Source organism: Mauremys mutica, chromosome 1 (assembly GCF_020497125.1).
Source record: "Mauremys mutica isolate MM-2020 ecotype Southern chromosome 1, ASM2049712v1, whole genome shotgun sequence".
Lineage (NCBI taxonomy): Eukaryota > Metazoa > Chordata > Testudines > Geoemydidae > Mauremys > Mauremys mutica.
The window spans coordinates 4,485,313-4,500,651 of record NC_059072.1 but is presented as its reverse complement, the minus strand read 5'-3'; the positions used below and the strand labels follow the sequence as shown (position 1 = coordinate 4,500,651).

The 15,339-nt window shown below is 45.5% G+C and overlaps 2 protein-coding genes across 2 annotated transcripts in view; both read left to right on the top strand.

Annotated features, from left to right (window-relative positions):
* The first annotated feature begins 1,793 nt into the window (after positions 1 to 1,793).
* The window catches only part of LOC123376074 (claw keratin-like), a 36,967-nt gene continuing 23,421 nt past the window's right edge, over positions 1,794 to 15,339 (top strand). Inside the window, exon 1 of the mRNA XM_045027753.1 lies at positions 1,794 to 2,180. The gene's annotated coding sequence lies outside the window, so the exon portion shown is untranslated. The remainder of the gene's footprint in view (positions 2,181 to 15,339) is intronic.
* LOC123376035 (claw keratin-like) lies at positions 3,174 to 3,934 on the top strand. Its single transcript, XM_045027659.1, has one exon. The coding sequence runs from the start codon at positions 3,231 to 3,233 to the stop codon at positions 3,723 to 3,725; it is 495 nt and encodes a 164-aa protein (XP_044883594.1). The 5' UTR covers positions 3,174 to 3,230; the 3' UTR covers positions 3,726 to 3,934.

The window sequence follows — 15,339 nt, the reverse complement described above, 5'->3', positions numbered from 1 at the left end:
AGTGTTCCCTGTGAATCTACTGGCTTTGCCCCCTTTGATCTCCTGTGTGGGAAGCAGGTTAGGGGACCCTTAGGACTAATCTACGCTGGCAACTCTGAAAAACCACCTCAACGAGGGGCGTGGCTGCGCTCCCAGCGCCGGGTCACTGTTTATACTGGCGCTTTACAGAGCTGAACCTTGCTGCGCGCAGGGGGGTGTTTTTTCACACCGTTGAGTGAGAAAGTTGCAGCGCTGAAAAGTGCCAGTGTCGAGAAGCCCTTAGATTTGATGGAGGCTCTGGGGAGGGCAGTACTGAGGAAAGTGGACAGCCTGTTGTGCAGTATGTCACTCGTTTTAAGGAGCATTGACAGGCAATGAGGAATTGAGGGAGACAGACCCTTGAAAAAGGTCAGGGAACTCAGCACCATTGAAGAAGTTCCCCTTAACTCATTCTTGTGTGTCTTCCTTTTCTTTATTAGCTGAAGTCTCTCACAAGACCCAGTTCTCTTGGCTGCCCATGCATGGAGATGCAATGGCTGATGGTTTCCATTGATTTCACTGTCTATTAGATATGAGCAGCTGAGGGTGGAGGTGCAGAAAGGTTTTCTCTAATCCAGGGTGGGTAAGGTGCCTTCCTTCAATCTCAAATTCATGGAACTCTCCTCCTTTACGCTTGTTCAGCATCTACCCTTCAACTTTAAAATATATATAAATGGGAAGTTTCATTGAATGAAAATCAAAGAGCCCCAATTTCAGAGGCTCAGACTCATGAACTGAGCACTGGAGTGACAGCTGAGACCTTGACATGCAATTTTAAAGAGAATCTCATCTTCATTATTGGAACATTTAATCCCATTAAAAAGTTATTACTAATATAATAATACACCTCTTTGACCATATAAAACATGATGTGTGTTTGTGAAGTGCTTTGAAATGCTTAGATCAGAGGACACTTCAGATGATCCACCCTGCATATTACAATTATACCTGTTTACCATGGCAAGTTTCAGTGAATGTCAGACAGGGAGCGACTGACAGAGTCAAAACTGAACCCCCACTTCTTCAGTGGCATCGTCTAACATGTCTACCCATCTAATACATTACATTTCATGGCTTCCAAATAAATCACTCACTTGAGAGTAACTCTTAGAGAGGCTCATTCTGAATTTTTTCTTTATTTTTTTTTGGCGGATCTTTGTGGTGAAACATCTTCTCATGTAAGACTGAACAACAATCAAGCACCTAAAGTCTTGCCATGGACTTTAATTCTCTTTGTTTGAAGGTTTAGCCTCAGTGGTGCATATTTACACTTGAGCAGACACATGTATGGTCCCAAAAAATTTTCCATTTGAATCCTATATTGAGATTTGTATTCCTACACTGCACGTGAACAAGCTTGAATTCCATCGGATAATTTCAGATTCTTGCCTGCTCATGGATTGAGAGATGTTTTCTGATGGAGTAGAGATTCCAAGACTTAACTTAAGCCTTATCTACAAAAGAGGATTGAATCCTTTCACTCGCAATCATCCCTACTTTGACCTGTGAGCAAATCTGTTCTAGGCAGCCCTTTGTGATCTCATTAGTGACACAAGTGGAGGTCCAATATTAGGGTAAGATTCACCCCTAGGCAGACAGCCATCACAAAGGCCCATGTTCCACTTAGGTCCCTGCTAAGATCCAGTTTGAAAGTTTAGTGGGACTAAAATTGTTCATAGGGCATTTTACTATACCCCTGATAACAGGTGAATATCAAATATAAGGTCCTGACAGGAAACATGCTGGAGAAAATGGAATGATTCCGATTGTCTTCAAAAGGAATTGGATCTGACCCAGTCAGAATGGAGATGGTGAGAATCAAGGCCCATTCATTCTCACTGCAGCCACAAAAAAGTCAGTAAAATGACACGAGGAATGCAGTTGGCCCATACAATATTAAGATGAAAGAAAGATGAAGAGTGCAATGTGCACGTCACACCCTCTGAGGCTGAGATTGGCCCATTGATCAAAGACCATGAGGAAAACAGCTCCAGCCAAAGGAGGACATAGCAAGGCAATCAAGTTTGTTTGGCAACTAATTAGGACCTCCATCACAAACAGCATCGCAGATCCTCCAGGCAGTCCTAGGAACTGTATAAAAGTGCTCACAACTCAGGGCTCTTCTAATCATTTCTCCGGACTTCATCTCCTCGGTAAGCTCGGTAAGTCCAATTACACTCAACTGCTTACGAACTCTAGAGATGTGACAGTAGGGGTTATTTTCATTGAAGACTGAATCTTGCTTTTATTCATGTGTTTTTATATGAGGGATCAGGGTGTTCTTCCATAATTATCTTGTGTAGTTATTGAGTTTCAGGCACTGGTGGATTCATGGGAAACATATTTCCTATTACCTGGAAAAAGAAGTAGGGCATTTAAATCTTTTCAGTAACCTCAGAAAGTCACTTACCCATATTTCATTTATCTGAATTAGGAATACATTTCCCTGGGTTAGTAGAGAAAGGGCCAGTTCAGTGCGCTCCTACTTTCCTCTGAAGCAGCTGTTACTCCTCACTATTGGAGACACAAAAATGGATGAAGCTGACAAGCGGTGTGCTCTAATCTAGCAATTCCTATGTTCTTCTGAGTGAAAAATCCACTGCTTCTCCTCAGATGGTATAAATTAATGTCACCTTATAGAAGTCAGTGGACCTGAACTCATTTTACCCCAGCTAAGGAGCATGTCCTTAGTGATTTCTTTGGAGAAAAGTAAAGTTTTCTGTTTATTCATCAGCAATTATTGATGACTTGCAAGCTTTGGAAACCCGATGAGCCCTACTCTGACACTGGACTCAACTCATTTGCATGCAGAGGTTAAATCCTGAAATGAAAGGAAGTGATTACCATGATCCCAGGCATGTTCTCTTTGAGAAATGTCTACAATGGACCCAGAATCGCAGGTGTCTATCATGGAAAGAGTGATGCTTATTCTAGTTGGTGTTTTTCAGATAATGTTCTAGATAGGCGCTCAAAGGGACCAGTTTGGAGGGAAGTTTAGTGCGAGTGGAGAAGAAGCCTAGAAAGAGAAAATAGGAACAAATACATGGCCAAATACATAGAGACTAAGGCCACATCTCCTCTCTCTCGCGCACCCCATGCAGACCTCGCTGCAATAGTCACCAAGCTTTGAAGCCTTTCTTCCACCGGCACTTGTACCTTCTTTTGACTCTAGTCCCTGTTGTGTGTTTCAGGTTTACCTCCATCCCAGAAAGATGACTTGCTCCAGCCTGTGCTATCCAGAATGCGGAGTGGCCCGGCCCTGTCCGGTCACCGGTACCTGTAACGAGCCGTGCGTTAGGCAGTGCCAAGACTCTGAAGTGATCATCAGACCCTCACCAGTTGTTGTGACCCTCCCAGGACCCATTCTCAGCAATTTCCCTCAACACAGTGCAGTGGGAGCTGTAGGAGCACCTGTGGTCGGACCCGGTTACGGAGGCTCATTCGGTTGGGGGGGCTATGGAGGCCATTACGGAGGATTGTATGGTTTAGGTGGATACGGTGGATACGGTGGTTACGGCGGCCGTTACGGTTATGGGGGATTATGTGGTTATGGGGGACACTGCGGTTACCTAGGCGGTTATGGTTATGGGGGATTATGTGGTTATGGGGGATATTGTGGTTACCCAGGCTTCTGTGGTTACGGGGGATTATGGGGATATGGGGGATATGGCCGTAGGTATCTCGGTGGATACTGTGGGTCATGCTAAACCCAGCAGAAACATCTGTGGAAGAAGGAAGAACCAGGAAATGAACACCCAGATACAGATTCACCCATGATCTTTTGGGCATGGCTTTCAGAAGTACTGGGCAAACAGGGCTCCAGCTGAACTCAGTGGGAGCTGTGTGTGCTCAGCACCTTGGGCTGACAGCCATGCTGCCTTTCTAATGTTATGCTTTATGACTCTTTCTGCCAAGGCTTTCCCACCTGTGTGCTGATTCTCGCTTTCACCTGTGGACTCAATCTGAATTAGGCGCAGCCTGTTTACACTGACCCCGCTGTGTAAAGGAAACAGAGGCCTTAAGACAGATATCAGTTACATTTGTTGTTAGTTAAGTCCCTTTAGAAAGGAAAAAGAGACCTTGATGTCAAGGAGAATTAGGCCTGACATGTTCTACCCTTTCCATCAAGACGTATCTTTAGCACCTCACTTTGACCTTTTCTGTGGCCGACATATAGGGAGAAGTTGCCTAATTCTTTGCTTTTATTTTGTTTTGTCTCATTTCCCAACCACTGGGGTAAAAGAAGTGCCTTAAAATGGTTGTAAAGGGGACCTGTTTGTCAACCTCTGCAGCTGCACCAATGCAAGCAGAACATCTTGTCTGAAATACACCCACTGAGGCCTGCGATCGGTCATGGTCCTTCTTGAAACAATGGAAATACATTCTTTCTGCTCTGTAGTATTACTTCTGTAACTGTGTACTGCCAATTTCATTCGCATTTAAAACTCTGCTGCATCATAATATCGGTCTCCTGGTTCTCCTTGTTCCTCCCTCCTTGCTTAAAAATCACAAAATTCCTCCCTGTGGAACCGGCAGCACTGGGCACTTCTCCACTTGCAATTTTCAAAGATCTGGAGTGATAGGAGAATCCGTCCCTTGGAGGGGCTGATAGCTTTCTGCAGGCCCTGGGTACCAGGGTGCAGTTCCTCCCTGTGTTACCTATTTTAGCAAAGAGTCTTTTCCTGGAAAACATAGACCCATTTTTCACTTCAAGAATATAAGTTTTTCCTTTGGTATCAAGAAGACTAACCATATGGTTCGTGGTGAGCATCTGGGTTACTCACTGAAGGACAGCGACCCTGGTTTTTGTACGTGTTACCTGGAGTCAGTGGCTCACAGCTGAGAATACCAGATTCAGGACAAACTGTTGAGGGATATGGCAGACTCACCCCACGCTGGTGGTTATTCTGACGTTAGATCCCAAGCTAGTAAAAAAGTAAATTTCTGTCTCAATACAGTGGTTAACAAGAATTCAAAAATGCAGTCTCCAGCCCTTATTTTACCACCCCAACACTTTATGATGACTGGTTATTAAAAACCTATTTCATCACATAGAAGATTCTGCTTCTCCTAAGAGATCAGCCACATAGCCAGGCCACTATATAACTCAGATCTAAGGCAGTCCCCCATCTATGGGAGCAGCAGAGTCAGCACTGGAGGTGGGGGCAGCACGCAGAGACCCTTATTCCTTCCCCAGGGGCTGCCGGGATATACTGGCTACTTCCTGGAAGTGGTGCGGGGCCAGGAGAGGCAGGGAGCCTGCCTTAAACCCACTGCACCACCTACTGGGAACTGCCTGACGTAAGGCCAGTCAGAACCCACACCCCTTGTCCCCCCTGCACTCCTGCTCCAGCCCAGACCCCCCTCCTGCACGGAACCCCCCCTACACTCACAGTCCGGTGAACCCTCCTGCACACACACTGCCTTCCAGTGCTTGTACCCCGCATCCCTTCTGCACCCCAGGCCCCCTGCCCCAGGTTTAGTCCTTTCCCACACTCCAATCCCCTCGGCCGCAGCCCAGAGCCAGCACTCGCTCCCGCACCCCAACTCCCAAGCTCAGCCCCGGAAAAGTCAGTGACAGTAAGGGAGAGCAAGTGATGGAGGGAGGGGGGATGGAGCAGGGCCACTCAGAGGATTCAGGGGGCCTGGGGTCTTCAGTGGTGGGGGCCCCCCACTTCAGCTATAATTTGGCGGCACGAGAATTTTCCAGGGCCCCCAGAGTCAGTGAAGGACTCTGCTCCAGGGGCCCTGAAAAACTCTTGTATAGGCCCCTGCGGGGCTCGGGCCCTGCGGCAAATTGCCCCACTTGCCCCCCCCCGGGTGGCCCTGGGATGGAGTGAACGGGGTGGGGCTTCAGAGAAGGAGTGAAGTGGGGGATGGAGTCTTGGGGAAGGGGCAGAGGTGAGACAACAGTGTTTGAGTTTGCGTGACTGGATAGTTGGCCACCCTATCGGGAGCCCTCTTACCAAACAAAACCCCATTTCCATCATCACCGCTCCTCCCGGCGCTAAGGATAAATGTAAAAACCAATGTATCTCTGGCATGTCATTTGAGAGCATTTTGAATAATAAACTCTCCAACAGAGACTCTGCGGAAACATAATTATGGAGTCAGTAGCCGTCTCTGAATATATCTCCTTTTTCCAGGACATTTTTCTCTTCTCCTTTAATGGAATGTCCAGTGACTTGTAGCACGAAGCATCCATCTGGAAAGTTGTCTTTTAAGGCAACCTACTGGAGGGGGGGTTAAATTCAACTGAGTCAGCGCCTTGACATGAGCTTTGAACTTACTTTGCAATGGTGGAGCTGTAGGGCAATGGGGCAGAAATAGATCCGCCTCAGATTGAGATTTTTTGATTTCATTGCACCAATATAACTCAATGAAATTAATCTTCTTCTCATTCTTTGCCCTGAAGTGTTCATCAACTGGTCAGCAGCAATCTCCACTCCTTCCTGAAATGACACTACCTTTGAATTCCAGGGAGAGCATTTCAAACAAGAATTCAGACCTAAGAGAATTGCACCTGGGCTAAATAAGACAATAGCCCAATGATCTGACTTCCGGATGGAGCTAAGCCAACCTCTTTCCAAAGGAGTCATTGATTTTATTTATTTCATTTCATTTATTTATTTCATTTATTTATAAGAGGCTACAAGGTTTCCTGAGTTGTGCGCCAACACTGGAGGTATCCAAACCTGGATGACATTTTTGGCCAAACGATGTCAAAGCCTTGGCAATATGAAAAGATAACGAAAGTATGAGCAATTAAATTAGAAGACCAGTAGTATGAGGTAGTATATATTTGAATTTGGAATAAATGGGAGTTGAAACTTGTCAAAATAAAGAATAAAGAAGGAAAGCAGAGTAGCAAGACTAGATTTCCCTGGTTTCATGAAAGGCCATGTCCTATCAGCAGCTCCAAACTGATGTATTTCTCACACAGTTCTCTTGCTTCTTTATTGCAGTTGCAGAGTTTGACAATCAAATCTGTCTGCCACCTGCTATTCCCTCCTGCCTGACTGGAGCAACTTCATCCCTTTGTGTGACCTGACTGAACTCCTAGACCTTAAGCACATGATTTCCAGCATAGATACATAATTATCTGTACAATGATCTGATAATTAAACATTATCTGTTCGTACACTTTGCAATAATTATGATTACCAGCGGGCTCTCGGCTCTCAGCTCTGGGCAGAGCCCTCACATAGCACCCGTTGTAAACTTAACCTGTACACATCCGAGCCCATGGTATAACTGTAAAACGCCATGCAATTCTGTGTCTACTGAAGGTGCTGGGTCTCACCTCACCCCTTACAATCTCTCTGTTACTGGCTAATCTGCATGCGTCAGCTTGGAACCCTCTTGCCCAGACAGTGCATCTGCCACCACATTTTCTTTACCTATAATATGGACAATTTCCATATCATATTCCTGCAGCGCTGTGCTCCAGGGCATCAGTCTGGAGTTGGTAACTTTTCTGCCGTGTAGCCGTACCAAAGGAGGACGATCTGTAAGGGTCTCCCTTGGAAGCTTGTTCCAATACTCAACTATTGTTACAGTTAGCAAGGTTTCCCTAATATGTCACCTAAATCTCCCTTGATGCAGGTTAAGGTTGTGCCATCGGATGTCACCAGTGTGGTGCTCTGCTCTTGTCCAATGTTGATAACAGTCTGCTGCGTGTGTGTGTGTGTTCCCTCTGTGTGCTGCCCGGGCTCTGCAGATCACTGGCACAGCAGGCCCTGAGAAACCCCCAATGATCACAGACTCTGATAAGGTTTGAAGGCACCCGGCCAGGTTTATTAACAAATGTAGCACAGTGATACTTCCCAGCAGACTCTACTGGACATACTACAAATATGTGCCGCATGCCAAGGGACTGGCTCAGTCAGTGGCAGGACTCTCCACTGTCCCCTCGGCGAGACAAAGATATCCACTCAGGGATGCATTCTTACACACAGGTACAACCAAGTTACACATCACTCCTGACGTATGGAGGTACAACCTCTCTCCGTGTTTGGGTGGTGCCTCTCTGCTGGTAAATGTTGGTTGGAACAAACAACTCATTCCATCATATTACCCTTTTGATCCTGTCTTTTAGGATGGGTCAGCCTGTTCCTTATTATCTCTGAGGAATGCGTTCGTAGGGGACGGTTCTGGTGCTATCCTGGCCCATGTTTATCCTATTAGTGCTTGATACCCTTTAGATATGTGTTTATGTCCAATTAGCAGCCTTCTTCTTGCCAACTTTTGTGAGCACGGCCTGCCTGTGGCTCACAGAGGGTGACCAGACAGCAAAGGTGAAAAATCAGGATGTGGGTGGGGGGTAATAGGACCCTATATAAGAAAAAGACCCAAAAATCAGGACTGTCCCTATAAAATCAGGACATCTGGTCACCCTAGGCTCACAGCTGAACTTTGCTTTTTGTTAGCAAATTCTTGACCATTCCTTTGGCTCAGGCTCAGGCCTCTGATACCACGTCACTCATACCAGGGGTTCATGTTTCTGGGCCTCATCTTACTACAGGTTGTATTGTCCGGGAGAGGCTGGCAATTTCTGGGGGAAATATAAGACTGGGTCTGTGCTGGTGTCACCCTGCAGTATGAACAAGGCTGGTAAGAGCTGAGCTGTGCCTGGCTGCAGATCACACACACACCAAGCTGAAAGCGGCTGACGTGCTGGAGCCTGTTGGGGAGCAGCCCAGGACTGGAGGCTACAGAAGCAGAAGAGGGTGCAGGGCACCCCAGGTTAGAGCCCGGGTGACACAGTTACTCACTAGTCTAGACTGTGCCCTGGGTCTGTCACACTCTCATGGCTTTGTCCTGTTCAGGTACCATTACAATAGGAGACGCCCAGCGGCTTTCTGACTCAGCCATTACCCCCATTTCACGCAGGCTTTGCACCGCCTCCGGAACTTGTTTCTACATTTCCCCTTCAGCCGGGGATTCTCTGCTAGGAGCAGGGCGGGGCCCTGAGGTTTGCCTGGAGTCTGCAATCTTGGCAGCCACTGGTTAGGCTATTCCAGAGCTTAATTACCCCTAGAGTTATGTTTTTCCTGATAGCTAACCCAGTGGTCTCCAACCTTTTTACACCTGTAGTAAATGAAGGCCCTGATAAAAGCCCAGTATGAGGCCTGAGGCCTAAACTAAAGTAATGGACAAGACTTAGCTAAAAAGCAAAGTAAGGCTGTGAGCTGAAGGCCGGCTTGGTTCACAGAAGCTGGCAAGAAAAGAGCTGATGTTGCATAAACATATATTCACCTAGCGTACCGAAGTATAAACACAGCACTAGAATACACTATACTGGAACATTCCATAGATAATAAAAGGACAGGCCGACCCATCCCAATGACAGGGGCAAAAGGGTAAAATGATGGATAGAGTTGTTTTGATTGAGCCAACATGTACAAGGTAAGAGGCGGCACCTAAATACGTAGAGCGGTTGAACCTTGCTGCGTAAAGGGGTTGTACCTCATACGTCAGGTGTGATGTGTAACTTGTTTGTATCTGTGTATAAGAATGCATCCCGGGGCGGTGTCTTTGGCCAGCCGAGGGGGCAGTGGAAAGTCCCACCACTGACTGAGCTGAGTCCATTGTCAGGGAGTACATATGTACTGGCTAGCCGTATCTTAGCAGCACCTTGGACTACGTTTGCCAGGGAGCTGGAGATTGTGCTTTATTCGACAATAAACCTGGCCGACGTGCCTTCGTACCTTACTAGACTCTGTGGTTATTGGGGGTTCTCATCGGGTCTGCTGGGTCAGCTATCTGGGGCAGCACACAGAGGGAACACACGCACGCAGCAGAGTGATATCAACATTGGAGAAAGCAGAGCACCACACCGGTAGCACTCTGACAACACTGGTGACCCCGACCTCTGATCTGGTGAGTAAGCGAGCTGTCCGCTGTAAGAATTGCAATCTAACATGGCAGAAAACCTCGAGCTAGGGAACCCCCGATCCCCTCCCTTTTGATCCCCACGGAGTTTGATAACTCCTGGACCCGCTGGATTGCCAGTAAGCGGGGTCCATATGAATTTAAAAAGGAGAGTGGGGAAACATGGACTGGCATATGTAGAGCGATGGTACAAACCGAGGCTCTAAGAAATAGTAATAAAAGTAAAAAAGCAAAACTTTTGCAACTCATGTCTATGGCAGTGAGATGGCTTAGACAGCATGCTGGCATGCTCGCCAAGCAAGTAACAGTAACAAAGAAAAAGTTAAAAGAATCAAAAGAAGCTACACAGCCCTGGAATGCTCCCACCCCATTTGCAGGGTGGCAAGCAGCCCAGAGACAACCAGTACAGGAACAGAGTGAAACACTGGAAACAGCTGTAAGGAACCTACAAAAAATACATGTGCTGTCCCCTGTTATAAATATTGGTGGTAAACAGAAGGCTTCAGGTAGCTACACTGTGCCTGAAGAATGGGGACAGAAATGGAAAAAGGTGGCCTAGTAAAATTAAAAGATGAAACAGGGTCCACTGCATTGCAACCATCACCTTATGATAAAAGCCGGGTTCCAGTTAAACTTAAACTGGAACCTAGACTGGTGCCTGTCAGAACGGGACAAGTAAGTGCACAGAAGGAGAGAGGAGCACACAGCACTGTCACTGAATTGGTAAATCAAATGAAGGAAAAAATGGAACAGTTCACAGAGCACATTAGGAGACAGGAGCTGCGACTCGATCGCAGGGGAGTGAATAAAAAAGAATTTCAAAATAAAAAACTGAAATTAAGCGGGTTGACACCTAGAATTAAAGTTGCCCAAAAACAGTTAACTGCAGCAAAAAAGGGCACTCCCACTATCCATTTGGGATGCACACAAAAGCAACAGACACTGGGGGAACAAATTCAGGTTTTACAAGAGCAGGTAACTACCCCCAATCTCCTCTCAGAGCCAGGATAAAAACCAGGGGCGCAATTCCCAACTGTGCAGGTTCCCAATTGCTTTGACCCATGGAACCACACTCACGCTCATATCTGAAAATGGAACCTTCTTTCTCAAATATTTTTACATACCAGTTAAGTTTTGTCCTTTATATGATTTCTCAATTTGCTAAACTTGCTGCTGCTGCCTGTACTTTCAAATACCTTGATGGAGTTAATCTCTCTTGGCTCAGGTCTCGCTACCTTCCTAGGTTGCTCTTCACTCCCCCTTCCCCCCACCCCGCCTCTCCTCACTTCGTCTCTCTCTTTTTGTTTTAAAAGTTAAAAGTTATAGTTTTTACAGAAGCCTTCAAAAAATAAAGCAACTGAAAACAGAACAAAACAAGAAACAAAAAGAAAACAAGGTAAAAACTTTAAATCCAGTAAATTAATTATATTAACGCTTCAGGAATGCAATAGCTGGAATTATTCCTAACTTTCTTGAAGATATGGTTGCCAAGCAACAGAAATGCACTCTCTGCTTCTAATCCCAACCACTAACTAATATTTGAAACATGGGCTTTTCTTACTTCCATATAGCAGAGTTTTAAAATAATGTTAAATATAAAGTAATGCAAAATTCCCTGTTACCAAATTAATACAATACATTTGGCAAATATTAATATATTTTTTATCAAATTTATGCTACACGTTTTAAATAAGGTAATAACTTTTTACTTTTTATTTTTGGTTGTGTTATTTTGTATAGTTATGAATAGAATTCTGGCGCCATTTGGTTTTAATTGTAAGTTTGTCTTGTATGTCATGTGTGTGTCTTGTGTCTATATTGTGTGTGTCACGTGACTATTTTTTTTTTTATTATTTTTATTTTGTTGCAACAAAAGTCAATTTTATACCCTTTTAAAAATATATATAAGATATGGTACCACACTATTTTAAAATCATGGTTGGGGTGTAATCATAGTATTATTAGCACCAATTTTTGTGCAAAGTTCAAAAAGGTTTCAGTTACAAATATATGTACATATATTTCTGCCTCAACAAATAATGCAATTGCAAACAAAAATAATTCTCTCATTATTCTCTCAAAAGCCTCTGGTAATTGGCTGAGCCTTAATCAGTGGGCGGGGCATTCACTCAGGCCAGGGCTTTATAAAGCCGCGCACAAGCGACCAGGGGCTGCTAACAGGGAGTTTCGCAAGGGAGTTCTCCAGGTGAAGGAGGAGCTAATACAGCATCTGTGGGGTAAGTGACTGTCTGTAGTGTGTGTTTGTTTGTGTTTGGGGGTTACTTGCTGTGTGCTGAGCTTGTGTTTGTCAGTCTGTTTGTTTGTTTGGTTGTTTGAGGGACCGTGTGCTCTGGCTGGCAGTTGGAGGCAGGTTTGAAAGCTCGAAGCCTCTGGTAATTGGCTGAGCCTTAATCAGTGGGCGGGGCATTCACTCAGGCCAGGGCTTTATAAAGCCGCGCACAAGCAACCAGGGAGCTTTGCGAACAGGGGCTGCTAACAGGGAGTTTCGCAAGGGGAGTGGGACGGGAGTGGGAGCCCCTTGCCAGCCCTAACCCCTTCCCTGTAGCCCCCCCCTAAAATCCTAAAACCTATAAACCAAACTACATTCCAAAACTACTTTCCGTAAACCACCCTTTCACTAACTAGGAGACAATGCAGGCAGAAGCCCAGCAGCAGAGTGGGGGCTATCCAGTTTATTGCGCTGACTGTCGCATGTATGATTACCTGCCCTGTGGGCGGGTGGCGTATGTGTGCGGTCGGTGCAAGGAGCTCCTGGCCCTCAGAGACCATGTACGGACTTTGGAGGCCAGGGTGGCGGAACTGGAGGAGCTGAGAGAGGCAGAGAGGTATGTTGATGAGGCTTTCCGGGACACTGTAGAATTGTCCCACCTCCGCTTAGACAGCTCCTGTGCTGTTGAGGAGGAAGAAGGGCCCAGGGAAGTAGAGCAGTCAATGGGAGCAGAGGGAAACCTTCCCATAGTTGGGACCCTCCTTCCAGATGGTGCTGGGGTTGCCTCTCGCACTGAGGTTGCCTCTCCGGGAGAGGGAACTCCAGTTTCTAGGAAAAGGCAGGTGTTAGTAATGGGAGATTCGATTATTAGAAATGTAGATAGCTGGGTCTGTGATGACCGGGAGAACCGTATGGTGACTTGCCTGCCTGGTGCGAAGGTTGCGGATCTCTCGAGGCATCTAGATAGACTTATGTGTAGTGCTGGGGAGGAGCCGGTGGTCGTGGTACATGTAGGTACCAATGACATAGGGAAGGGTAGGAGAGATGTCCTGGAAGCCAAATTTAGGCTGCTAGGGAAGAGACTGAAATCCAGGACCTCTATGGTGGCATTTTCAGAAATGCTCCCAGTTCCACGCGCAGGGCCAGGTAGGCAGGCAGAGCTTCAGAGTCTCAATGCGTGGATGAGACGATGGTGTAGAGAGGAGGGGTTCACGTTCATTAGGAACTGGGGAAACTTCTGGGATGGGAGGAGCCTATACAGGAGAGATGGGCTCCACCTAAACCAAAGTGGAACCAGACTGCTGGCACTAAACATTAAAAAGGTTGTAGAGCAGTTTTTAAACTAGGAGATGGGGGAAAGCCGACTGCTGCAGAGGAGCGTGTGGATCGGACACAGACTTCTCTTAGGGGAGAGTCTGATGATAGAGAATCTCCAGGTTATAGTCAGGAGCAGAGGAATGAGAAGTATAATGTAAGGGCCGGATCAGATGATAAACAGTCACATAAAAAAGAATCTGGCACATTAGAAAAAGGCAGGCTAATAAACAGGGACAAGTTTTTAAAGTGCTTGTACACAAATGCCAGAAGTCTAAATAATAAGATGGGTGAACTAGAGTGCCTTGTGATAAAGGAGGATATTGATATAATAGGCATCACAGAAACCTGGTGGACTGAGAGCAATCAATGGGACACAATCATTCCGGGGTACAAAATATATCGGAAGGACAGAACAGGCCGTGCAGGGGGAGGAGTGGCACTATATGTTAAAGAAAGTGTAGATTCAATTGAAGTTAAAATCTTAAGCGAATCCACAGGTTCCATAGAGTCTCTATGGATAGAAATTTCATGCTCTAGTAAAAATATAACAGTAGGGATCTATTATCGACCACCTGACCAGGACAGTAATAGTGATGATGAAATGCTAAGGGAAATTAGAGAGGCTATCAAAATTAAGAACCCAATAATAGTGGGGGATTTCAATTATCCCCATATTGACTGGGAACATTTCACTTCAGGACGAAATGCAGAGATAAAATTTCTCGATACTTTAAATGACTTCATGGAGCAGCTGGTACGGGAACCCACAAGGGGAGAGGCGACTCTAGATTTAATCCTGAGTGGAGCGCAGCAGCTGGTCCAAGAGGTAACTATAGCAGGACCGCTTGGAAATAGTGACCATAATACAATAGCATTCAAAATCCCTGTGGTGGGAAGAACATCTCAACTGCCCAACACTGTGGCCTTTAATTTCAAAAGGGGGAACTATACAAAAATGAGGGGGTTAGTTAGGCAAAAGTTAAAAGGTACAGTGACTAAAGTGAAATCCCTGCAAGTTGCGTGGGCCCTTTTTAAAGACACCATAATAGAGGCCCAACTTCAATGTATACCCCAAATTAAGAAAAACAGTAAAAGAACTAAAAAAGAGCCACCGTGGCTTAACAACCATGTAAAAGAAGCAGTGAGAGATAAAAAGACTTCCTTTAAAAAGTGGAAGTCAAATCCTAGTGAGGCAAATAGAAAGGAGCAGAAACACTGCCCACTTAAGTGCAAGAGTGTAATAAGAAAAGCCAAAGAGGAGTTTGAAGAACGGCTAGCCCAAAACTCCAAAGGTAATAACAAAATGTTTTTTAAGTACATCAGAAGCAGGAAGCCTGCTAAACAACCAGTGGGGCCCCTTGACGATCAAAATTCAAAAGGAGCGCTTAAAGATGATAAAGTCATTGCGGAGAAACTGAATGGATTCTTTGCTTCAGTCTTCACGGCTGAGGATGTTAGGGAGATTCCCAAACCTGAGCTGGCTTTTGTAGGTGACAAATCTGAGGAACTGTCACAGATTGAAGTGTCACTAGAGGAGGTTTTGGAATTAATTGATAAACTCAACATTAACAAGTCACCGGGACCAGATGGCATTCACCCAAGAGTTCTGAAAGAACTCAAATGTGAAGTTGCGGAACTATTAACTAAGGTTTGTAACCTGTCCTTTAAATCGGCTTCGGTACCCAATGACTGGAAGTTAGCTAATGTAACGCCAATATTTAAAAAGGGCTCTAGGGGTGATCCCGCCAATTACAGACCGGTAAGTCTAACGTCGGTACCGGGCAAATTAGTTGAAACAATAGTAAAGAATAAAATTGTCAGACACATAGAAAAACATAAACTCTTGAGCAATAGTCAACATGGTTTCTGTAAAGGGAAAT